Raw genomic sequence first — 25612 nt, forward strand, 5'->3', positions numbered from 1 at the left:
ACTATAATACTACATCTAGCAACATATATGTAGATATTATAGTATGCATTTCTTTATTTTAATAATATTATTTTGGTCTTATTACTGGTGAAATATTACAGTATGCTGTAAGACAGAACAGATATGATCAGAGTTGGGCGCATGCAAAGCCGATTTCCCACAATGCAATGCCGGTATTCATTTCAGAGAATCAGACAACGATCAGCGGGTCTTTAACGCCAGTATCGCTTCAATATACATCTATATAATCAGTGGTTTTGTCACCAGCAACTACACGTTGCTCAGCTTTGTTCCAGTAAGTTATGCACCGTAATAACGTTTCAAAAAATCCGCGTGTATATATCTATGGTCCTGGTAGGCTTACATTGACTTAACAGCGCCACCTGCTGTTGTGGAGTGCAAATTACAGGATATTTATTAGAAAATTTACCTGCATTTGTGTGTGGATCAGCAAGGCGGAAAATTTGTGCCAAAAGTCACGTGACAGTTTTTTGTACTACAGTTTTTTCCGATTGCTAAACGACAGTGGGCACAACTGGAGTCACATGTGCAAAACTCAAACTACAGTCTGCACTACCAACAGTCACCTGAGCTAAACAGTTCACATCACCTGCAGAACTCATTCACAGCAACACAACTCTTAACACACGTCTCAAACAGTATGCACAGGCCTCACTGAGATAACACACACACACACACACACACACTGAGATAACACACACTGTCTCTCAGAACACACTGAGGGTAAAAACACTAGCATCAAACACCAATACACAAATTACAAACTTTTTCATCTTTACAGTTTCAACAATTTGAGTGACTTGACACTACTCAACAGTTTATTTAAGGAAAAAATATAGATTGTATAGCATACCAATTTTTACATAAGGTAAACAAGAAGGAATGAAAATCAGCAGTTTTCTTCAATAAAGTATTTTGTCTCTAGTAATTTATGGAATTACTGGGGAAAAAAAACTAAAGGTACATAACAGTAACAGTACCAAAGAATAGTGTGACTAATCCTGCCTCTCTCCAGCATCATGTGGCAAGTTCTCTTCATCACATTGGATGTCTGCATCATCTCTAAATACAAATGAATGTGGTGTTTCTATTGCTTTCACCTCCATTACTTTCTGAAAAACAGTAAGAACGCAGTTTTACTATTGTAAAGATATTGTGTTTTTCACTTTTTTTTATAGCTGTGTACATAACCTCAGACATCTTACCTGGACATGTTGGTATCTTTGCTCTTTTACCCGTTTCTCTCAAACGGTACAGTGTAGAATTGTTTCATTCTTATTTGGTGTTTGTATGCAAAAAAAGACTATTGAGCTTTCTCTGTATAAATACCGTATATGTTCACTAACTAGTCTAAAATAAGACACTTGCTTAGGCTTTCAGCTAAAATTGCAATCAGCAGTGTTTGATAGGCACCAGACTGAAATCTATTCTGTTCTGAATGTGTGGTTAACAGTGTTGACAGCAGTGTGTTAGCATCTGAACAAAGTGCTGTAAATCTACAGTGTTGTGCACGTTGTGGTTAAAGTCATGGGATAAGTGTGTAGAGTTTTGAAAACTGTGTTCAAGCAATGAAAAATGAACTAGAGTTTGGTCCACATGAACTGCTGCTGTGCAGACTGGAGTTAGAGTTTTGCACATGTGACTCCAGTTGTGCCCACTGTCGTTTAGCAATCAAAAAAAACTGTAATAGAATTTCTTTTGTACTTGAAAGATTTTAGTTTGTACTTGCAGGATATTCTTTGTCATTGAAGAAATACGTTTCTTTGTATGTGTAAAACATACAGTATTTGTTTGATAGGTAGGTTTCTTATATGCAGAACAAAATGCATTAGTTTGTGAATGATGTTTTGTATTTGCAAACCACACTGAGTTTTTTTGTGAATCGTTGGGCGTGAGTAAAACACGTTTTGTGTGTGTGTGTGTGTGTGTGTGTGTGTGTGTGTGTGTGTGTGTGTGTGTGTGTGTGTGTGTGTGTTTTGGCATGATTCTAACTCCATATTATAACTCACGTATTTTATTTGCTACAGTCGATAGACTAACAAACCCTCCAGTAGCAGTAAAATCTGAATTTTTATCCGTTAAAGCCTGTAACGAATTTGCCTCCTTCACAGATAAAATTGAGAAAATTAGACAGACAGTTAATGCGTCCGCATCAAGCACAGGTCCGGTGTTGTCACAGAGACCAAGCAATATAAATTCCATTATGACACAATTTCATATGATCAACCACAATAACCTGGAGGACATCATACAACAATTAAAAACCTCCTCCTGTTGCCTCGATATTTTACCAACAAATGTTTTTAAAAATGTTTTAAATTGTTTGGCTTCAGATCTGCTACATATTATAAACACATCTCTTTTTACAGGTACTTTCCCAGAGGCCCTAAAAACTGCAGTCATCAAGCCTCTTTTAAAAAAGAACAATCTAGATACATCACTACTGAGCAATTATAGGCCAATATCAAACCTACCATTTTTAAGTAAAATCATTGAAAAAGCGGTTTTTCGACAACTCAATCTTTTTTTGTCTGTAAACAACAGTTTTGATGCTTTCCAATCAGGTTTCCGACCACACCATAGCACTGAGACGGCTCTTGTAAAAGTTTTTAATGACATCCACTCTAACACAGATAGTGGCAAAACCTCAGTCTTGGTGTTACTTGATCTTAGTGAGGCATTTGACACAGTCGACCATGACATACTACTAGATTGACTGAAAAACTGGGTTGGCCTTTCAGGATCAGTTCTTAACTGGTTTGAATCATATCTAAAGAACAGAGACTACTTTGTGTCTATAGGCGATTATGTATCTGAGCGTAAAATTATGACATGTGGCTCAATTCTGGGACCTCTCTTGTTCAACATCTACATGCTTCCACTGGCTCAGATTAAGGAAAACAACAAGATAAATCACCATAGCTATGCTGATGACACACAACTTTATATAACTTTAACGCCAGGGGACTATAGTCCAATAAGAAAACTGACTAATTGCATTGAACAAATCAACAACTGGATGTGCCAAAATTAAATGAAGAAAAAACTGAGGTGGTTGTTTTTGGAGCAAAAGAAGAGAAACTGAAAGTCAGTGCACAGCTTCAAATGGCCCTGTTAAAAACAACAGACAAAGCAAAAAATCTTGGTGTTGTCATGGACTCGGACTTGAATTTTAACAGTCATATTAAGACAATAATAAAATCAGCCTATTACCATCTTAAGAATATATCAAGAATTAGAGGACTTATGTCTCAGCAGAATTTGGAAAAACTGGTCCATGCTTTTATTTTTAGTAGACTTGACTACTGTAACGGCATCCTTACAGGACTGCCTGAAAAACTAATTAGACAGCTGCAGCTGATTCAGAATTCTGCAGCGAGAGTTCTCACTAGGACAAAAAAAGTGAATCATATCACTCCAGTTCTAAAGACTTTACATTGGCTTCCAGTGCCTAAAAGAATTGATTTCAAAATACTTTTGCTGGTTTATAAATTTATAAATAAATGGCTTAGGACCAAAATATATCTCAGATCTGTTAGTGCTTTATGACCCACCCAGACCTCTCAGGTCGTCTGGGACAGGTCTACTTGTTGTCCCCAGAGTCAGAACTAAACAAGGAGAAGCAGCATTTAGTTTTTATGCTCCACATATCTGGAACAAACTCCCAGAAAACTGCAGGTCCGCCCCAACTCTCCGCTCTTTTAAATCAAGGCTGAAGACCTATCTTTTTGATGATGATTTTCGTTAATTCTTTTAACGAACAGTGAATTTTATTCTTGTATTTTATTTCGTATACAATTTTAATACGGAATTGTAAATTTTATTTTTGGATTTTGATTCTCATATTAACTATTATACTGAACTTTATCTTAAATGTTTTTAAATTTGTATTCATTACTATTTGTATTCTTATTTTACTCCCTATTTGGCTATTTGTTCTTTAATGATTGATGATTTGTGTAAAGCACTTTGAGTTGCCTTGTGCTGAAATGTGCTATATAAATAAAATTGCCTTGCCTTTAAGCAGAACATTTTGTTGAAGAATTGGACAGCCACCAACTTCGGCAGACGTTCACTTGCAAAAAAAACCTTTTTTTTCACGTGTCCGACACAAAATGTCATAACATATCTGTTCCTGCAGTTTCACATCTGTCTGTGTGTCTGTGTATGTGTGTCTGTGTCTGTGTCTGTTTGTTCAGGTTTCCAGGTGAACAGCTCTGTCATTCACGAGATCGTCAATTGAAACGCAGACACGAATTTCGCCATCGACTTCGATTGTTTCGTCGGCTGCCTGATCCGACTGGAACTGCTGTTCAGTGAGTCTAAAAGAACACAACCTCTGTATTTACATCTGTCAGTGTGGTTGCAGCAGGAAGTTCAGTGAATGACAAGTTCTGACAGTTCTGCTTGTATACATGAGTGGGAAGAATAGGATGAATGACGGAGTAACTCTGCCTCCATCTGCCAACATACAGCTGCTCAGAATAAAGATTGTTCTTCCCATTTACCTTTGTCAAAATCTTGGAAAGCAGGGAGAATATGGACGACTTTTCACACTTTTTACATTTTAGTAACCACTGCAGTGGAATGGTGAGGGGCAGTTACAACCAGATCCAAACTTTTTTTTCTTCTGCAGATTCAGCGGTGATCCAGAATTAAAAACTTTAGCAGATTTTCTGCTCAGGGTGGAAATGTGTTTTATCATTCTGTGTTTTTCAAATTCTTCCTAATTCTGCTTCTGCATCCGAAGTGGCCAAAAGACTTCCCAATCATCCCTCGGGCCAAAAGGTTGGCTATTCCCAAGTGTCTTTCTCAAATTGACAAAGTGTCCCAAAGTATCCTTCCCCAACTGAGGGAGTCTGGAATGCATCTTTTGGCCTCAAAGCCGGAACCTGAAAAATGGAATGGAGTATGTGCTTACCAGCTCTTTAAAGAGTAGATTTGTGCTAGTTTCGACGAGCTAGACCACACTCTATAATTTACAAAGACCCAACATTTCCAGTAATTCCTTAGCATTGCTGTGCAGGAAGGTAGACCACTTGGGAACACTTTTGCAATTTGGGAGGACCCATGGGAAAAGTCAATCCCCCATTGAAAAACAGGCCAAATTTCCTGGGTTTTGCTTGTGTACCCCAGTGTAAAAAAGTACCCCAATTGTCTATTTTACCTTGAGTTTACCCTGAGTTTACCCAGAGTGTACCCAGAGTGTGCCCCGGTTAATACATGCAGGAACCCCCCAGTTACTAAAGGAGTTATCCAGCTCTGTGAACCGGGGGAGGAGAACTCTATTTTTAGTTGGGGGAGTCTGGTGTTTACATGGCAGGTGAATTAACAGGAGTATTGCCTTAATTAACCTGAATAAATAGGACTGCACGATATTAGAAAAATATCTAATTGTGTTTATTTTGACTTATATTGCAAATGCGAAATGATTCAAGATATTGGAGGGAATAATCGTCTTTGTATCATTACGCTCAGTTTTATTGAAAAATATATTTAAAAAAAAAAATTTGAAGTGTGACTTTTGCAACGATCTGAGGCCTGTACTACGAATCAAGATCACAATGTCATGGATTTCTTTCAGTTATCCGGCTTCACTAACCCTAACAACGGCGGTCCTGCATAACCTGTGTCACGACGGTGGTTAACAACTAGTTAAGTCAACTCATGGTTTCCCAATCCAGTGGCGCGCGCGTTCACATAAAAGAGGCGGGGTTTGCGCACCACGACCAATTGCAAACATCTACCAGAGACGCATATTTTAAACAAGAAGAGCAAACTATAATTCTACATAAATATGAAGAACACAAACACAGTTTTACAGGCAAAATGCAGGAAGGAAAGCTGGCAAAAAAGCAGACGCTCTTTTACGTAAATCACAACGCTTATCCTATAAATATCACTTCCAGTGGTGTAGTCTACGTGATAGTAAGCTCCAGGATTTCTACTCACTTAAAAATGCCCAATGACACATAACAACATAGGCTACTTTACATTATATTTTTGATAAATTTTGAATTGTCATCCATGCTTTTTTCTTAACATCTATAGGCTGAATAAAGGTATTTTTACCGTAAATTGGTGCATTAAAGTGTATCGGAATGCAGGAAATGAAGTCGATGCTTAAAACTTCCCTGGGGGAGGACACCCAGGCCCCCCCACCATGATATGCCCCCATCCTCCCCCAAAGGCAGATTCTGGCCAATATAGGCCTACAGTTGGCTACAGTACACCCACTATAATAGCCTACATTAGACTACACTGGTTACTTCCCCATCAGTCAGGTACAAGATCTGACCATAATTACACTTTTCCTTTCCATGAACTTTCATTGCTTTAGCCTTTTATTTCAGTTTATTGGCAGTGGTAAGCGATCGTGAGAGAAAATAAAAAAATATCAAAACATAATTCTAACCAATGTGCGTACTGGCAACACACAGCTGAAGAAGCCGACAAATAGCCTATATGTAATTCCCTCCTCTTAAAATCTATATGTTATGACTGTGGTCATATTGTGTTTATGGTCTGCTGTGTGTGTGTGCCCTGTGCTTTTTCTTTTGTTCCAATTTGCTATGCAAATGGAGGTGTGCCATAGCCGTCTGTGGATTGGTGGAGAGGTTCAGGCCCGACCCTGTGATTGGCTGCAGCTGGGGAAGCAACCCAGTTATAAGGAGCCAAGATGCCAGCTGTTGGCAGGCAGCAGGCATTCCTCATCCTCCTAATCTCCCAACTGGCCACACTTTTTGTACCTTTGGCTTAGATTAGATGTTGTTTTTTGTTTGTTAAGTAAGGGTGGACCTCCAGGTGTGTTCTTGTTTTCTCCTGTTTTTGTTAGTTAGGGAGGTAAGTCTTGTGTCATTTGTTTTGCCCTGTTGTTTGTTAGGTTAGTTTCTTATCTCCCAGTTAGGATTGTTTTGTTTGTTATTTTGGTGGCTCACCCCAAGGTCTACTCATATTGTGTGTGTGTATATGTGTGTATGTGTGGGTATAAAAAAAAAAAAAATATATATATATATATATATATATATATATATATATATATATTAGTTTTAATGTCATTTCTCTTTGTAAAATATATAAGTTTATTGTCATTCAAACGAATATTTGTTTGTGGCTACTTGGGAGACGGGGAAGATGGGGCCTTTCCATGTTACGTCCTAGGCACCCCTAGACTGGGGCATAACATGAATGGGGGCTCGTTCCGTCTTCTTCTCGCGCTTTGTTTCTGGGTACGTTTGGTCGGTGTGTGTTTGTTTGTTCTGGTTGCCGTTTTTTTGGTGTGTGGGGGGAATTATGGAGTTTTCACTGGATGCAAGAAACATGCAAGAAAAAAGACCTGTTGATGGTGGCAAAGTATTACGATGTACATGTGTCTTACAGTGCCAATAAAGCGGAGCTTAAACAGTTGCTGTGTGCAGAGTTGGTGGAGCAGGGCGTCCTACCTGAACCAGCTGCTGATGTTGCTGCTGCGTGTGACGCGGCTGGTGACTCACAGGTGGCAGAGGTGAAAGCGACGGGGGCTGCTGGCATGTTCGCTACTGGTGTGGAACATGAGCCGGTCCCCTCACATTGCTTTAGTCCCTCCATTTCGTGAGTCCGAGGTTGACTCATATTTCAGCGCTTTCGGGCGGATAGCTGCCGCCCTGAGTTGGCCCAAAGAGTTCTGGTCCCTTCTCCTCCAGTGTAAATTAGTGGGGAAAGTTCAAGAGGTATGTGCCAGTCTATCAATTGAGGATAGTCTTGACTATAAAATCTTGCAGGCCTATGAGCTGGTCCCCGAAGCATATCAACAAAAATTTAGAAACGGTGAGAAAACTGCTAACCAGACGTATGTTGTTTGTGCGTGAAAAGAGCGTTTTGTTTGAAAAATGGTGCCAAGCGTGTAATGTTAAAACTATGGCAGAAATCAGAGAGCTCATTTTACTTGAGGAATTCAAAAGTGTTTACCGGAACGAATTGTTGTCTATTTGAATGAACAAAAAGAATCATCGGTAACAAAAGCGGCTGTGTTGGCTGAATTCATTCTGACTCATAAAAGAGTTTTTTCTGTGCCAGCACGTGTTACACCGGTAATGCCTGAACGTAGAAATCGGTCACCAAAGCTGATGCGTAAAAGCACTTCACCAGCTGCGGGTGAGGGCCGCAAGTGGTTTTATTACCATGAGTCAGGCCATTTGATCGCTGTCTGTCCGGTTCTTAGAAAAAAAGGACCTCACAAAAGCACTAAACCTCCTACAGGTGTGGGTTTCATAAATGCCGCGTCCCCGCCTCTAAAACACACTGAGTTTTTGCCTGAAGAGGTGGAGGTTGACCCTCGTTTCAAGCCGTTCGTTTCTCACGGGTTTGTTTCTGTAACTGGCCAGGAATCTGATAAAGTACCAGTAACTATTCTTCGTGATACAGCCGCCTATCATTCATTCATTAATGCTGGTTAGTGTTTTGCCTCTCAAACGAAACTTTGTGTTCTTCTGATTTGATAGTGTGGGGAATTAAAATGAGTGAACTTAACGTCCCACTTCACATGATCCACTTGCATTCGGCGCTTGTGTCGGGACAGGTGAAAGTTGCTGTGCTCCAACAGTTCCCGATTAGTGGCATTTCATTTATTTTGGGTAACGATTTGGCCGGAGGAAAGGTGTTTCCTCTGCCCGAAGTAGTTAATGATCCCATTCCGGTTGTGTCTGTTTGCTGTCCCGCTTCTGTGTCTTCTGCTGTGTCTGTGCCAAATCTGTTTCCTGTTTGCGCAATTACGCGTGCACAGGCTCGTAAAGCGGGTAAAGTTGTGGATTTGTCGGAGTCCTTTATGGCTACATTAGGTAAGGGTGAGCCCTCCTTTTCAGTGTCCCCTGTTACGGAGGGTGAAAAGGTATCAAAATGTGTCAATGAGTTTGATCTCTTTCCTGCTGACTCAGACCTGAGTTTAAACGTGACCCGAGAAATGTTGATTGATGCTCAGATAAATGATCCGTCTCTAACTTTGTGTCTGTCCTCTGTTGTAGCCGCCAAGGAAGACAGCAAGCCTGGTGTGTTCTATCTGGACAACGGTGTCTTGATGAGATGGTGGAGTCCCGACTCCAGTGAGATACGCGTTGTTAATCAGGTGGTTGTGCCAAAAGACTATCGAGTGCAGATTTTGAGTCTTGCACATGACTCCAGCTTAGCTGGTCACCTGGGTGTGAAAAAAACGTACCATCGTGTGTTGCGCAATTTCTTTTGGCCCGGATTAAAATCTGACGTAGCGAAGTATTGCCGCACCTGTCACACATGTCAAGTTGTGGGAAAGCCCAATCAACCTGTTCCTCCGGCCCCGCTTCACCCGATCCCGGTGCTTGGGGAGCCGTTTGAACGAGTGTTGATAGACTGTTTGGGTCCGTTACCTAGAACTAAATCCGGACATCAGTATATTTTAACTGTGATGTGCGCTGCGACGCAGTATCCTGAGGCCATTCCACTGCGCACTCTCAGAGCAAAAGCAGTGGTGAAAGCTCTCACTAAATTCTTATCGACTTTTGGCTTGCCTAAAACTATACAGAGTGACCAAGGGACAAATTTCATGTCCAAACTATTTGCACAGGTAATGAGAGAGCTGAAAGTTAAACATGTAACATCAAGTCCTTACCATCCAGAGTCCCAAGGCGCACTTGAGAGGTTTCATCAAACATTAAAATCCATGTTGCGTAAGTATTGTCTTGAGTCGAACAGAGAGTGGGATGAGGGCCTCCCTCTTCTATTGTTTGCTGTGCGTGAAACTCCTCAAGAGTCTTTAGGTTTCAGCCCTTGTGATTTGGTCTTTGGCCATACTGTGCGCGGTCCCCTTCGGCTCCTTAAAGAGATGTGGTTGTCGGAGTCTCCAAAAACTGAGCATAACGTGCTGGATTATGTCAGTTCTTTTCGTGAACGTCTCAATCATGTATGTCAGTTAGCCCGTGACAATTTGGCACAAAGTCAAACTAAAATGAAGCATCTTTATGACAAAAAGTCTGTGTTCCAACCAGGGGAAAAAGTTTTGGTGCTGCTTCCGTTACTTGGATCCAGTTTGCAGTCTCGGTTTTTGGGTCCATATACTGTGGAGAGGAAAATTAGTGACACAGACTATGTCACTCAATCTCCAGATCTGAAAAGAAAATCTAGAATATGCCATAATAACTGCTGCGCCCGTGATATCAGTGTCCGCTGCTCTTCCTCAGTACGATCTTGCTGATGATGGTTTGGCAGAGAAAAGTGGTTTGATGCCGGCCGCTCGTTGGAGAAATTCAAAGGTACTGAGTAACTTGGAGGGTTTTTTGTCTCATCTGTCTGATTCGGCCCGTGCGGATATTATACAGTTGATTGAGGATAACCTGTTGCTTTTCTCTGACCATCCTAGTCAAACGTCTGTCCTGTACCATGACATTGACGTGGAGGGTCACAAACCTATTAAACAACATGCGTATAGAGTAAATCCGACAAAAAGGGCTATGATGCAGCAGGAGGTGAGTTATCTGGTTGAGCATGGATTAGCTGTTCCCAGTACTAGTGCGTGGAGCTCACCCTGTGTTTTGGTTCCGAAACCTGACAATACCTCTCGTTTTTGTGACTGTTACCGAAAAGTAAATTCAGTTACCAAACCCGATTCATTTCCGCTCCCCAGGATGGAGGATTGCATAGACTGTGTAGGCTCCGCCAAATATGTGACAAAGCTGGACCTGTTAAAAGGTTACTGGCAAGTTCCTTTAACACCCCGGGCCTCCGAGATATCAGCTTTTGTCACACCCGATACTTTCCTCCAGTATACGGTTATGCTCCACGTGGTCCAACCATCTCGATACATTGTCCCTTATTTTCAGCTGTCTCCGCAAGGCCTCCCTCACTCTTAATCTCACAAAATGTGACTTTGGTAGGGCCACTGTTACCTATTTGGGTAAACAAGTAGGTCAGGGGCAGGTGCGTCCTTTGGCTGAAAAGGTGCAGGCAATTATTGATTTCCCGGTTCCACAGTCCAGGAAAGCATCGTTTCCTTGGAATGTGTGGTTATTATCGTGTTTTTTGTCGAAACTTTTCTGATGTGTTGGCTCCTCCACATGTCTTGTAAGTCCTTTAAAACCTTTTGTTTGGTCCCCCGCTTGTCAGGCTGCCTTCGCGTCTGCCAAGGCGTTACTGTGTAACGCACCTGTTCTCGCTGTGCCTTGCTTTACGCAACCTTTTAAATTAGAGGTTGACGCCAGCGCGTGCGGCGCGGGTGTGGTGCTTTTGCAGGAGGACGATCAAACTATTGACCATTCTGTCTGTTACTTCTCAAGGAAGTTTAATAAGCATCAGCTTAATTATAGCACTATTGACAAGGAAGCTCTCGCCCTTCTGTTCGCCTTGCAATATTTCGAAGTCTATCTTGGGTCTAGCTCACAGCCTATAAAAGTGTTTACTGACCACAACCTCTTAGTTTTCCTCGCACATATGCGCAATTCCAACCAGTGGCTTATGCGCTGGTCTCTTCTTCTGCAAGATTTTAATCTGCGGATTCACCACAAAAAGGGTACCGAGAATGTGAAAGCAGACGCTTTGTCTAGATGTTCCTCAGATGTCTAGGAATTAAATCTTTTTAGGGGTAGGTTTAATTCTTGGGTTGGGGGTGTTATGACTGTGGTCATTTTATGTTTATGGTCTGTTGTGTGTGTGTGTGCGCCCTGTATTTTTTTTCTTTTGTTCCAATTTGTTATGCAAATGGAGGTGTGCCATAGCTGTCTGTGGATTGGTGGAGAGGTTCAGGCCCGACCCTGTGATTGGCCGCAGCTGGGGAAGCAACCCAGTTATAAGGAGCCAAGATGGCGGCCGTCGGTGGGCAGCAGGCATTCCTCATCCTCCTAATCTCCCAACCGGCCACACTTTTTGTACCTTTGGCTTAGATTAGATATTGTTTTTAGTTTGTTAAGTAAGGGTGGACCTCCAGGTGTGTTCTTGTTTTCTCCTGTTTTTGTTAGTTAGGGAGGTAAGTCTTGTGTCATTTGTTTTGCCCTGTTGTTTGTTAGGTTAGTTTCTTATCTCCCAGTTAGGATTGTTTTGTTTGTTATTTTGGTGGCTCACCCTGTGGTCTACTCATATCTATATTTTGTGTTAATGTAATTTCTCTTTGTAAAATAAATAAGTTTATTGTCATTCAAATGAATATTTGTTTGTGGCTACTTGGGAGACAGGGAAGATGGGGCCTTTCCATGTTACATCCTAGGCACCCCTAGACTGGGGCGTAACACTATTTTTCATAAAGATACCCATCAGTGAATGTTAATGGGGTTGTCGGTCTCTAAATGTTTTAACTTTTATGAGCGCATCTCCCTCCCTCCCTCCCTCCCTCCCTCTCGCACGAGCTCCGCCTGATCTTCTAAGAACGGTGATGCTGTTATCAATCGAGTATTGATTGTTCAGTAGGCGGTGCTTTTACACCAGTTGATCTCTAATCTCCAACTTAACCTGCTCCCGACCAGGTTAGGTGTTCAGCATGAGTTACCACGGCGATTGAACCTGATAACAACTAATCCACCTTCGTGGTACAGAAAACCCTGGGTTGAACCTGAAGTTAGCTCGTTAATGCCAAATCTTGCTTCGTAGTACAGGCCTCTGTACCAAACAAAGATGTTTTCTTTAGTCTGTAGGCTAGGATGTGTAGCACATGTTTTGCCTTTAACAAATATTGCGAGGCCCCCCCCCCCTTCGAATTTGAATATTGCACAAGTCCATATTGCGATTTTGATAAGATTGCGATTAATTGTGCAGCCCTAATGTAAACACAGAGTGTTCCCAGAGGTGCAGAGGTGACACCGTGTTTCTCTTTCTAAATAAAGTTTTCAACTGTTTTTCTTCCTCAGAGATATTCAGAACTATGGACCAGAAGAAGGAGGGGAAGATCCAGCTGGACCTGCAGCAGGTAAAACTGAACAAGTAACTTACCAGTTTACTGATCATAAGCATGACATCATCTCTGAATTCTTTTTCTTCTCTTGCAGTGGCTCTGTCTCGCCATCAACTGAACAAGGAGCATGCTGGGAGTTTTCACCTGCAGATAAAACATGATCAGGAACAGGAAGTCTGTTTAAATGTTTTACATCTTTATTCACCTTTAAATAAAGTCTGAACTCTAGCTTTTTTTGGTTTGTATTCCTCTTTTTGTAACGTGCAATCTGTGTTGTAAAAACATATATATAAATAACTAAAAGAAGATAACATTGCTTTGAGTAACACAGTTACACTGAGCAACAGAGGAATTTAGAAGTTCATCCATTTGTTTTTTTCATCTTCTTAACATTGCCAAAATTAGGAATATCCTGTCTCAAAACGATGCTGAAAAACTAGTCCATGCATTTGTTACTTCCAGGCTGGACTATTGTAATTCCCTACTGTCAGGTTGCTCAAATAAGTCCCTTAAGACTCTCCATCTAATCCAGACCGCTGCAGCGCGTTTTCTGACAAGAACTAAGAAAAGCGACCATATTTCTCCTGTATTAGCCTCTCTGCATTGGCTTCCTGTAAAATCCCGGATTGAATTTAAAATCCTTCTCCTGACCTACAAAGCTGTAAATGGTCAAGCACCATCATATCTAGAAGAGCTCCTAATACCTTATTGTCCCACTAGAGCACTGCGCTTCCAGAGTGCAGAGTTACTTGTGGTACCTAGAGTCTCTAAAAGTAGAATGGGAGCCAGAGCCTTAAGCTACCAGGCACCTCTCCTGTGGAACCAGCTCCCAGTTTGGGTTTGAGTGGCAGAAACTGTCACCGCATTTAAGAATGATCTTAAAACTCTATTTGATAAAGCTTATAGCTAGGGAGTGAGGAATTGCAGCATCAGCCTAGCCCGGCCACCTGCTTCTCTTCATAGTCGTCAGATTTATAATATAACAAAAGTAGAGGGAGGCAGGCCAGTACAGCCTGATCCGGCAGGGGAGAGTTCTAAGCCCGAACAGGCTCCTCTCCTTAAACTGCCTGTCTCTCTTAGTTACGCTGTTATAGTTCTAGACTGCTGGGGGACTTCCTTCCTTACTTCCGTTGACTGCTCTCTCCTCTCCCTTTCCATTTGTGTGCATCCTGTCCCAGAAATGCTTGTTACTAACCTAGCTCTGAGGAGTCTACTCCCCGGAGTCCTTGTGTTTTTATTTTTTCTTATCCAGCATATTTCCTTGGAGTACGTTGGTACCGAGATCTCGGTTGCAGCTGTCGCCGTGGTCCTGCTGCACTCCCTGTTCTGCGGTGCCCTGCAGCGTCCTGCTGAACCCTGCTACGTCCATCCATGCTCTGCTGTGCCATGCTACATCCTGCAATGCCCTGCAGCATCCTGATATGACATGAACTACTACTACTATTTGAAGTCACTGTTCTCAAGCTACACTCTGCAATTCCTTGCTATGCCCGGCCGCGTCCTGCTGCATCCTGCTGCGTCCTGCTGCGTCCGCCGCATCCACCCATGCTCTGCAGTGCCACGTTACATCCCGAAACGCCCTGCTGTGATGTTCATACGCACAGAGTAGTCAGGATCCGGTATTGGAGACTGCACTACTCAGTATGACATGTTAAGGGATTTTCACACAGAGGTCGATTGTCGCACCTCGTGATTCATTTTCAATGGGGGGTTAATACTGCCCAAACGCAGTGTTGCCCCCTGTGTGAAGAGACCTTGAGCTTACAAACATTAGCTAATGTTCTTAATCTGTAACGAATTAGAGTGTAGATTTTACAGTAAATACCTGGCAAAACAGTTGCCAATAAAGTCTTGTAAAAGTGCTGTTAATTACTGGAGAAAGAAATTACAGTATATTACAAGATACAGGGTTTTGTTGTGTATAAATTACAGCAATTACTTGTTAACAGAAAAAAAACTATTAATTGTAATGTTGTTTACAACATAATCTTGTATTGATGTGTTACATAGTGCAGCAATGAATGAAAATTAGCATAAAGATCATGCAAAATCTTTAAACTTTTAAAATGCCATAGAAAATGAATACACAGCAGATGCAATCACATAAATTACAAATGTTGTAACGTTACCTGAAAATCGTCACTGTTGTGAGTAGGTATCATTCAGCTGTGGCGCTCACTGATCGTGGTTTCCCTCTGCACCTGTAGCTAGATGATGCAAAATTGCACAAGACACGTAATGTTAGATTAGAGTCACATTTGGTCACCGATAAGGTTGTGTAACTTAGAACTCTGCAACCAACGTTAATGAATGTCTAGTATAACATGAGTTAATGTCTAATAATATCAGCGATGACTCAACCTATCTCTGCTAAGATCCATTCAAAAAACTTCCTACTGGAGCGAAAAGCCCATTGTCCAATGGCCGGTTATCCCGTTACGTTACGTAACTTAATTTTTGCAGAAGACCTGTAGAAGTTAAATGTCAGCCAAAATTACAAGTAATTCTTAAAGAGTCATACAAAGTGAAACGTTATGACACTATAATTTATACATTGTATTATGATTTATCTGTTAAATTGAGCAATATCTCAAGGGAGTCTGGAAAGTCACTGGACATACCATAATTTCTCAACAGCAGGCATTCAAAGCAGTTGGGTTTTGTTTTCAGGGTACCGGGACTAATGTTATGGACTTTCGGTCCCCTTCAGGTTGTCTCATTGGAACAATAGCTTGCCAGCCTGTGTTAAAATATATCATAAAAACAGAGTATAATCATCAATGGAACAGTGTTAATCGGGAGCTACCGGCCACCTCACCTGCCATGCTGCAGAATGCATCACCATGGTTACCAGCTGCTGCAGAGTTTCAGGTGTGTTTCAGGTGTGTAAACGCCTCGCTGTGTTAATCAGATTGTTTGCTTTCTCAATAATTCAGATAATGATTCTGATATCACTGTGAAGCTCCGCCCCTTCACACATGACCAGCTTTATACCTGACACACTCACACAGGTCACCTCACACCTCAGCCAGGCTCACAGCACACGGTCAACAACATTTAGGCAACTACAGACGACGTTTTAACTCCGACTTTCAGCGCCAAATCTCGGTAAGATCTCAGCAGCTCTGGCTGAATCTCAGCAGATTCCCCTAAACTCCTAAACGATTCTCCGTAGACTCTTTATACTCTCTTTCAACTCTCTGCAGACTGTAGACTCTCTTTAAACTCCTAAATCTTTCTGTAATCTCTGTTTAGACTCTCCCGATGGCGAACATGGCAGCAGAGATGGCCCGGAGGAAGGCCCGGGAGGAGGATGGCGCCGGTTGCCGGGACAACGCCGTCCCCTTCAACCAGCAGAGCTTTGAGCAGCTGCAGAGCGAGTGTCTGCAGACCGGCTCACTGTTCTGTGACCCGATCTTCCCCGCAGGCTGGGACTCCCTGGGATACAACCAGCTGGGACGCTACTCCTCCAAAACCAAAGGCGTGGAGTGGAAACGCCCCACGGTGAGTTCAGACACCAGGGACGGTTATTTACTTAAAACAGAGTCCAAAATGACTAACTTCTGATTTGGTCTGTAATCATTAATCATGTTCTGTCTCGTCCAATCAGGAGCTGTGTTCTAATCCTCAGTTTATTGTTGACGGAGCGAAGAGAACGGATATCTGTCAGGGAGAACTGGGTAACACATGCACGCATACAGACATGCATGCACACACACACACACACACACACAGACACACACACAGACACACACAGACACACACACACCCTGCTCTGTGTCTGCAGACGTGTTACAGTTTTTCACGATTGCTATGACAATTTTTTCAATACTTTTAACAACTTTCCTAAACTCTTAACGCACCAACACACCTACAACACACGATTGGCAAAACAGTTAATTTGATGCTCAAAATCACACATTGTAAACTAAACTCCAAAACTGATTTTCAAAATACAATAATTCACTAACACAATACACTATGTTTACCAAAACAATGCAATCATGTCTCAAAATCAAATACTTCTTCCACAACACTAACACATGTTCTCTCCCAACAGGAACATTTAGTCAATCATAGCACAATGTCATACAAAACACTAACATCCCATGGAATTACAGAAACTGCATTATTTTATATGTGTCAGTTAGGTCTGCCCTTATACAACAGACACAAGTGATTGTATTGATCATATTGCACTGTAGTTTCTGTTGAAGCCTCTCTACATTTTTGTTTCTTTGGGTTTAGTAAATTTTTTTTGAAGATTATTTTTTGGGCTTTTCTGCCTTTATTTGACAGGACAGCTAGTTGAGAAAGGGGGAGAGAGAGGGGGAAAGACATGCAGGAAATCGTCACAAGTCAGATTTGAACTCTAGACCTCTGCGTCGAGGCACAAACCTCCAAGTATATCTGCTCTACCCGCTCACCAATTTGTTTCTTTTGCTGCAGAGATTCAATAAAAAAAATGATTGACCCATCTCAGAGTAGCTTTATAGAATGTACGGTTTATGAAAAAAAGGAGACAGAGGCAGAATTGTCCTGGTACTCCTCTTCCTCTCATTTTTCAAGGCATTTTTCTTATTTTCTGTGTTCATCTACAGTATATTGTTCAAATAGGTCCTCTTTTACTGTACTACCATATGATCATGTGATTGAAAGAACCTCAACACCTGAGTGTGTTTCCTAGAAGGGAATCAGCTGTGATTGATCTATAACTTCAATCAGCTGTTTCTCAATAAATGCATGTATAAAATGCAGGGGATATATGTGTTTCAATTTACAATATGATCAGCTGTTCACTTTGACTTTAGCCTATAAGTTAGGTTTAGAACATGATGTTATCTGTTCTGACAAACAGTGTGAAAGCATTTGTAAATTTGGCAGTAAAGATCCATTGTTTTGGTTTTGGTGGAGCTTGTGTGTAAAAGAAGTTCAAGCATTTTAAATTTGTGTTAACTGTATGCATTTTGTGTCAAAGCAACAAGAAATGTGTTAATTGAATAGCCTACACAGACGGATGTTGTGCTAACTGTGTTAAGAGTTTAGGAAAGTTGTTAAAAGTATTGAAAAAGTGTCATAGTGATCGTAAAAAACTGTAATGTGCCTGCTCTATGTCTACAATTGTTTTAACGTGCCCTGCTCTGTGTCTGCAGCCGTTTTAACTTGCCCTGCTCTGTGTCTGTAGGCGTGTTAGTTTTTTACAATCACTTTGGCACTAATTTCAGAACCTTGATGTCATTTTTCAAAACTCTAGACACAAAACACAACCAGTGATCAAAATACACATTTTTTCAAAACTCTAACACTTGTTTCAATTGCTTGCATACAATACACATAAACCTAAAGCCTGGTTCACACGGGACGATTTTAAAATTGTCGGCCGATTTTCCCATCCTGAGAGACCCCACACACGGCGATAAAAAATCAAGGGTCTAACAGTTTTGGTCATACAGTGTGTGGTGCGCAGCACACGGCAAAATCAACACATCACACACGAACCCATTTGACTCCCGAGCATTCCCAGGTCAGACGGGAAATCTCGCAAAATCCCTCGAGATTAAACGTGACTTCAGAGTAAACAATCATTGCGGACGAAGAGGATGCAGTGGCGATAGTTTGTAGTGTGTTTTTAACCGAAAATAAACGTTTTCAAAAGAAAAGGCGATGGTCAAAGAAGACAACGCGAGCATGGACTACACTCAGCTACATCATGATATGGAGGCAATTTGTTTTTTTCTCATAGAAATGTCGTTAGGTATTACACAGATTAATAAACGTTCATATATTCGTTTCCATGTACTCTGGTGGACTGCAGTTGTGGATGTAGTTATGCCCAACGACTTTATTTATTTTACACAGGATGCATGCTCGTTTGTCCCTGGGACACACGAGGAGAAATCGGGCCAAATAAATCCAACATGTTGGATATCCCCGATTTGAGATCGGAGCGGTCCTGACGTCCTTCCGAGCAGACGAGAGCAGTATTAACACACCACACACGGCAGGAATATCTGATCAGATTATTTTACGATAATCGGAGCATCCTTAAGATTGTCGGGAGGGGTGAATCGGGGCTAAAATCGGCCTAATTATCCTGCCGTCTGTACCAGGCTTAAGATAATTTGTTCATTTAACAAAGATCACCTGTTCAGTATGACACAACTTAATATCAAAGTACTATTATTTCAAAAAGCAATTCAAACATTACATTTCAGATGATTGTCTATTAATTTCATTACAATCATCTAACTATCAATTCATAAAACTGCTCAAAATGATAAGTAACTGTTGCGTTACTCTTAATACATAGTTGTATGGAAACAGACAAACAATATTCCATGTTTAGATCATGAAAGTTTCAAGATATTGAGATTCATTGTTACAGTTTTTAACAATCACTTTGCTGCTAATTTCAGAACCTTGACGTCATTTTTCAAAACTCTAGACACAAAACTCAAGACGGTCATCACTTGTAACACAGGCTATCCAATGTTCAAAACATTGCATTGTGCATTCATATCTTTAAAGAAATCTTGCACTTGCACAATCATTGGTTCAAAAAACTGATTTATTTTGAAATACCATTGAAACGTTACTTTAGATCACCCACACACAAGCTACCCATAGTTTCACTGTGTCATTGTTCGTACAGTCATTACATATTGTAGTACAAAATAGGTGATACATGTTTCATTATGGTACTACATATAAATATATTCCTGTAAAAGTACTGCTGTAGTAGAGAGAATACTACAGACCAATGTGGTACGAGTATATATGATATATATTTGCAACGATAACCTGTCATATTCACACAGTTCCACATTCATACCTGGAAGCTGCCCAGTACAACCCCAGTCTGATCTGCTGGCCACTGAGCAGTATATATACAGTGCCTTGCGAAAGTATTCGGCCCCCTTGAACTTTTCGACCTTTTGCCACATTTCAGGCCTCAAACATAAAGATATAAAACTGTAATTTTTTGTGAAGAATCAACAACAAGTGGGACACAATCATGAAGTGGAACGAAATTTATTGGATATTTCAAACCTTTTAAACAAATAAAAAACTGAAATATTGGGTGCGAAAATTTATTTAGCCCCTTAAGTTAATACTTTGTAGCGCCACCTTTTGCTGCGATTACAGCTGTAAGTCGCTTGGGGTATGTCTCTATCAGTTTTGCACATCGAGAGACTGACATTTTTGCCCATTCCTCCTTGCAAAACAGCTCGAGCTCAGTGAGGTTGGATGGAGAGCGTTTGTGAACAGCAGTTTTCAGTTCTTTCCACAGATTCTCGATTGGATTCAGGTCTGGACTTTGACTTGGCCATTCTAACACCTGGATATGTTTATTTGTGAACCATTCCATTGTAGATTTTGCTTTATGTTTTGGATCATTGTCTTGTTGGAAGACAAATCTCCGTCCCAGTCTCAGGTCTTTTGCAGACTCCATCAGGTTTTCTTCCAGAATGGTCCTGTATTTGGCTCCATCCATCTTCCCATCAATTTTAACCATCTTCCCTGTCCCTGCTGAAGAAAAGCAGGCCCAAACCATGATGCTGCCACCACCATGTTTGACAGTGGGGATGGTGTGTTCAGGGTGATGAGCTGTGTTGCTTTTGCGCGCAAACATAACGTTTTGCATTGTTGCCAAAAAGTTCGATTTTGGTTTCATCTGACCACAGCACCTTCTTCCACATGTTTGGTGTGTCTCCCAGGTGGCTTTTGGCAAACTTTAAACGACATTTTTATGGATATCTTTAAGAAATGGCTTTCTTCTTGCCACTCTTCCATAAAGGCCAGATTTGTGCAGTATACGACTGATTGTTGTCCTATGGACAGAGTCTCCCCACCTCAGCTGTAGATCTCTGCAGTTCATCCAGAGTGATCATGGGCCTCTTGGTTGCATCTCTGATCAGTCTTCTTTTGTGTATGAGCTGAAAGTTTAGAGGGACGGCCGGGTCTTCGTAGATTTGTAGTGGTCTGATACTCCTTCCATTTCAATATTATCGCTTGCACAGTGCTCCTTGGGATGTTTAAAGCTTGGGAAATCTTTTTGTATCCAAATCCGGCTTTAAACTTCTCCACAACAGTATCTCGGACCTGCCTGGTGTGTTCCTTGTTCTTCATGATGCTCTCTGCGCTTTACACGGACCTCTGAGACTATCACAGAGCAGGTGCATTTATACGGAGACTTGATTACACACAGCTGGATTCTATTTATCATCATTAGTCATTTAGGTCAACATTGGATCATTCAGAGATCCTCACTGAACTTCTGGAGAGAGTTTGCTGCACTGAAAGTAAGGGGGCTGAATAATTTTGCACGCCCACTTTTTCAGTTTTTTATTTGTTAAAAAAGTTTGAAATAGCCAATGAATTTCGTTCCACTTCATGATTGTGTCCCACTTGATGTTGATTCTTCACAAAAAATTACAGTTTTATATCTTTATGTTTGAGGCCTGAAATGTGGCAAAAGGTGGAAACGTTCAAGGGGGCCGAATACTTTCGCAAGGCACTGTATATATATATACAGTACTTTATATATAAAGTATATATAAATTATATATCTCAATCATCACTAACGATTTGGCAGAATTGGACCAGCAATTCCAAGGGCCTGCATCCATACGGTGCAATACTGTCAATACTGTAAATAGTCTTAAAGGTGGTACATGGGAGCATAGAAACAGTGTCTGATAAACAGTAGTACATTACAGTAAAGAAGGATGATGAAATATTACATCCATAGATCATGTAGTCTAATTGGTTCATGCTCCACGCTAACTGGTGACAATGAATCTCATTATCTTGAAACTTTCATGATCTAAACATGGAATATTGTTTGTCTGTTTCCATACAACTATGTATTAAGAGTAATGCAACAGTTACTTATCATTTTGAGTAGTTGTATGAATTGATAGATGATTGTAATGAAATGAATAGACAATCATCTGAAATGTAATGTGTGAATTGCTTTTTGAAATAGTAGTACTTTGATGTTAAGTTGTGTCATATTGAACAGATGATCTTTGTTAAATGAACAAATGATCTTTGGTTTATGTGTATTGTATCCAAGCAATTGAAAAAAGTGTTAGAGTTTTGAAAAATGTGCATTTTGATCATTGGTTGTGAGTTTTGTGTCTAGAGTTTTCAAAAATGACGTCAAGGTTCTGAAATTAGCGCCAAAGTGATTGTAAAAAACTGTAGCGTGGAGCATGAACCAATTACACTACACTATCTATGGATGTAATATTTCATCATCCTTCTTTACTGTAATGTGCTACTGTTTATCAGACACTGTTTCTATGGTCCCATGTACCACCTTTAAGACTATTTACAGTATTGACAGTACTGCACTGCATGCATGCAGGCCCTTGGGATTGCTTGTCCAATTCTGCCAACTCGTTACTGATGATTGAGATATATACTTTATATATATACTGTATATATACATATACAGTACATATACATATACTTGTACCACATTGTTCGCCATGCCCGAAGGTTTTTTCCAAGATGTTTGCCTAATTGCAATGTAGATGAGAAGTACAGTAATCACTTCTTTGTTTTGCTTTTTACAGTACAAGCTAGTTGAGGAACACTGCATTTGATGTTTTACAGTACTACAGTACTACTGTCTTTTCTTTTCTATTTTGTAGCTAATTATTTTGCTTTGATTCAAATGAACCTATGTTGTGATCGTACTTTGTTGTTTTTCATCAATACATTTCAGGTTTTGTTCAATGATTACTGTTCTCTCTACTACTGCAGTACTTTTACAGGGATGTATTTACGTCTAGTACCATAATGAAACATGTATCACCTATTTTGTACTACAATATTTAATGACTGTATGAACGATGACTCAGTGAAACTATGGGTAGCTTGTGTGTGGATTATCTAAAGTAACGTTTCAATGGTATTTCACCATAAATTAGTTTTTTGAACCAATGATTGTGCAAATGCAAGATTTCTTTAAATATATGAATGCACAATGCAGTGTTTTGAACATTAGACAGCCTGTGTTACAAGTGATGACCGTTTTGAGTTTTGTGTCTAGAGTTTTGAAAAATGATGTCAAGGTTCTGAAATTAGTAGCAAAGTGATTGTAAAAAACTAACGTGCCCTGCTCTGTGTCTGCAGGCGACTGCTGGCTGCTAGCAGCTATCGCCTCTCTGACTCTGGACCCTCAGATTCTGAGCAGAGTGGTTCCTCCCGGACAGAGCTTCAGCTCGCAGTACGCCGGCATCTTCCACTTCCAGGTCACACACACCTTCATCTCTCTGCAGTGATGATTAGCATCAAGGTCTTTAACGGGCTTTGTTTTCCTCCGTAGACTACTGGAAATGTCTTTTCCTATAAAAGAGATTCTCATTTGTACATTTAAATATAACATTTCTGGAAACATGTAATACATTTTCTATTTGTCTGAATGTCAGTTATCAGCTGGGGGAAGTTGCATGTTGATATTTATATATATGTTCATTTTCTTTAACCCTATAATCACCTGCGGTGCCGACCCCTTAATGAGCTAATTAGCTAATTAATAAAAATGCCCCAAATCCAAAAAAAACAAGCTTTATTTCTTCCACTAGGGGTGCAGATGATATTTCAATCATAAAAGTTGATAGGAGGTGGACTTCCGGTGTCATGGCGACGTGAGGAAGTCTTATCTCATCTCCTCCGCATTCGTTTTCTTTTTCCCGGTAATTTTACCACACCACTTTACTCGCAGACGTTCAGATAGACCACTAAGTCGCTTGGGTGTAACTTTTTGGCCTCATCCATTAACAAAATGAGCGCAAAACCGTCTACCAGAACCAACAAAACTTTGTCGCACGCCGCATCGGCGCTAGCCAAGGCTAGCAGCAACAGCACTGATGCTAATGACGCCGCTGTCGGGCACGGTGATCACCTGAGGAGCCTCCTGGGTGACATCCGCTCTGATGTCGCATCAATGAAGGAAGAAATCCTGGCGGAGCTGCGCAACTCGGTAACTGCCTTGAATGCTGCTGTCTCTTCCAACAGTCAGAGAATTCAGGATATAGAAGACGGCCTATCCACTGTTGACGGAAAAGTTGGTCAACTGGAATCTGACTACTCCACGCTAAAGACTCAGTGTGAGGCGCTGCAGTCCCGGCTGGATGATTTGGAGAACCGGTCCCGCCGGCAAAATATCCGTGTGGTTGGAATCCCCGAGAAGGCTGAAGGGAGCCAACCCACCGCGTTTATGGAGGCCTTCTTAGTTGAGATCTTTGGTGCCGAGGCTTTTCGCCGACCGAGGTGGATCGGGCCCACCGCGCACTTAGGCCGCTTAACCCCTCTGGCCCACTGCGAGTCATGATAGCTCGTTTGCACCACTTCCAGACCAAAGAATTACTACTTCGCCTCTCTTGGAAACGGACCGGCCACCTGACGTATAAAGGAAACAAGATCAGTATTTATCCGGATTACAGCCCGGACCTGGCTCGCAGACGGGCTACTTTCACGCCGGCAAAAAAATTACTCCATCAGGCGGGACTGAAGTTTTCACTGTTACACCCGGCCACTCTCCGCTTCACGTTCAACGGCGCCAGACAGGAGTTCAAGTCGCCACAGGATGCATGCTCTTTCATCAATAGAAACGTCCTGCCTGCCCTAGAGGACACCACTGAGGAGAAGGGGGCGGCTGGTGATAATGACTGATGAGACTAAAATTGCCCACTTCTCCTTCTTGGCAGGAGGCCACATATTCGTCGGATGGGATCTGTGTATTATATGGTGTGTCTCTTGTGCTGAATTCACTGCTCCTGCCTAAATAAGTGAGTAACGGATGACTGATGTAAGGTTTCTGTGGACGAGCCTACTGATGCAGTGCCTGTTCTTATGTTATCCTCAGCATCTGTGTTTTTCAGGACCCACTATATAGCTCTTCATTATTAAGGGTTAGCTCATTTGTTATTTTTTTTTAAATTTTTTTTATTGTCTCTGTTTCCAGAGTCTGACGGTTGGCCACAGGGTTAGATGGCTCTATTTTAAATGTATTGGTTCTGGGGGGGGGCGTTTATTATTCTCTTATTTATTTATTTTTATTTTTATAATATATATATATATTTTTTTTTTTCTCTCGCCACTTAATACAACCGTTTTGTTGGTAGGCTTACTAGGTGGTCGCAGTCCTCTGCCATTGTTATTGTTGTCATTCAGGTTATTTTACTCTTTTCTTTCTTTTTTTGTGGGTTACTATGTTTTGGAGGAGCCCCAAGATGTTAGAGTAGCAAGTCCAATGCACTCCAGGCATGCTCTAAGGTTTAGTTGGTTAGTGCACCTAGTTTGGGTAGGTGCCTATGGGGGGGGGGGGTGGGTTAACATTCCTCTTGGGTATTTTTTTTGCACAATGTTATTTGTTTGTACCTCTTTTTATTGTCTCCTTTTATGAGTAGTACCTGGGACAGGAAAATTCAGTTTACCACATGGAATGTGAAGGGCCTGAATAATCCCATCAAAAGGTCTAGGGTCCTAGCCCATCTTGCTTTTCTCCAAACTGATATAGCCTTCGTTCAGGAGACGCACTTACGTACAACAGATATAGCTAGGATGCAAAGAGGCTGGGTTGGAAATATTTTTCATTCTAAATTCAACACGAAAGCCAGAGGCGCTATGATTCTTATTCATAAAAATATCCCTTTTGAAGCCAACAGAGTAATTGCTGACACAAATGGAAGA

At 41.2% G+C, this 25612-nt stretch overlaps 1 protein-coding gene across 1 annotated transcript in view; it reads left to right on the forward strand.

The window, feature by feature from the left end:
- The first annotated feature begins 14513 nt into the window (after window positions 1-14513).
- LOC120561353 (calpain-2 catalytic subunit-like) overlaps window positions 14514-25612 on the forward strand; it is a 31556-nt gene continuing 20457 nt past the window's right edge. The window contains exons 1-5 of the mRNA XM_039804441.1: window positions 14514-15786; window positions 15916-16012; window positions 16160-16408; window positions 16515-16584; window positions 23051-23169. Coding sequence (XP_039660375.1) covers window positions 15593-15786; window positions 15916-16012; window positions 16160-16408; window positions 16515-16584; window positions 23051-23169 — 729 coding nt within the window. The 5' untranslated portion in view covers window positions 14514-15592. The remainder of the gene's footprint in view (window positions 15787-15915; window positions 16013-16159; window positions 16409-16514; window positions 16585-23050; window positions 23170-25612) is intronic.

This window comes from Perca fluviatilis, chromosome 1 (assembly GCF_010015445.1).
Source record: "Perca fluviatilis chromosome 1, GENO_Pfluv_1.0, whole genome shotgun sequence".
NCBI classification, from domain to species: Eukaryota; Metazoa; Chordata; class Actinopteri; order Perciformes; family Percidae; genus Perca; species Perca fluviatilis.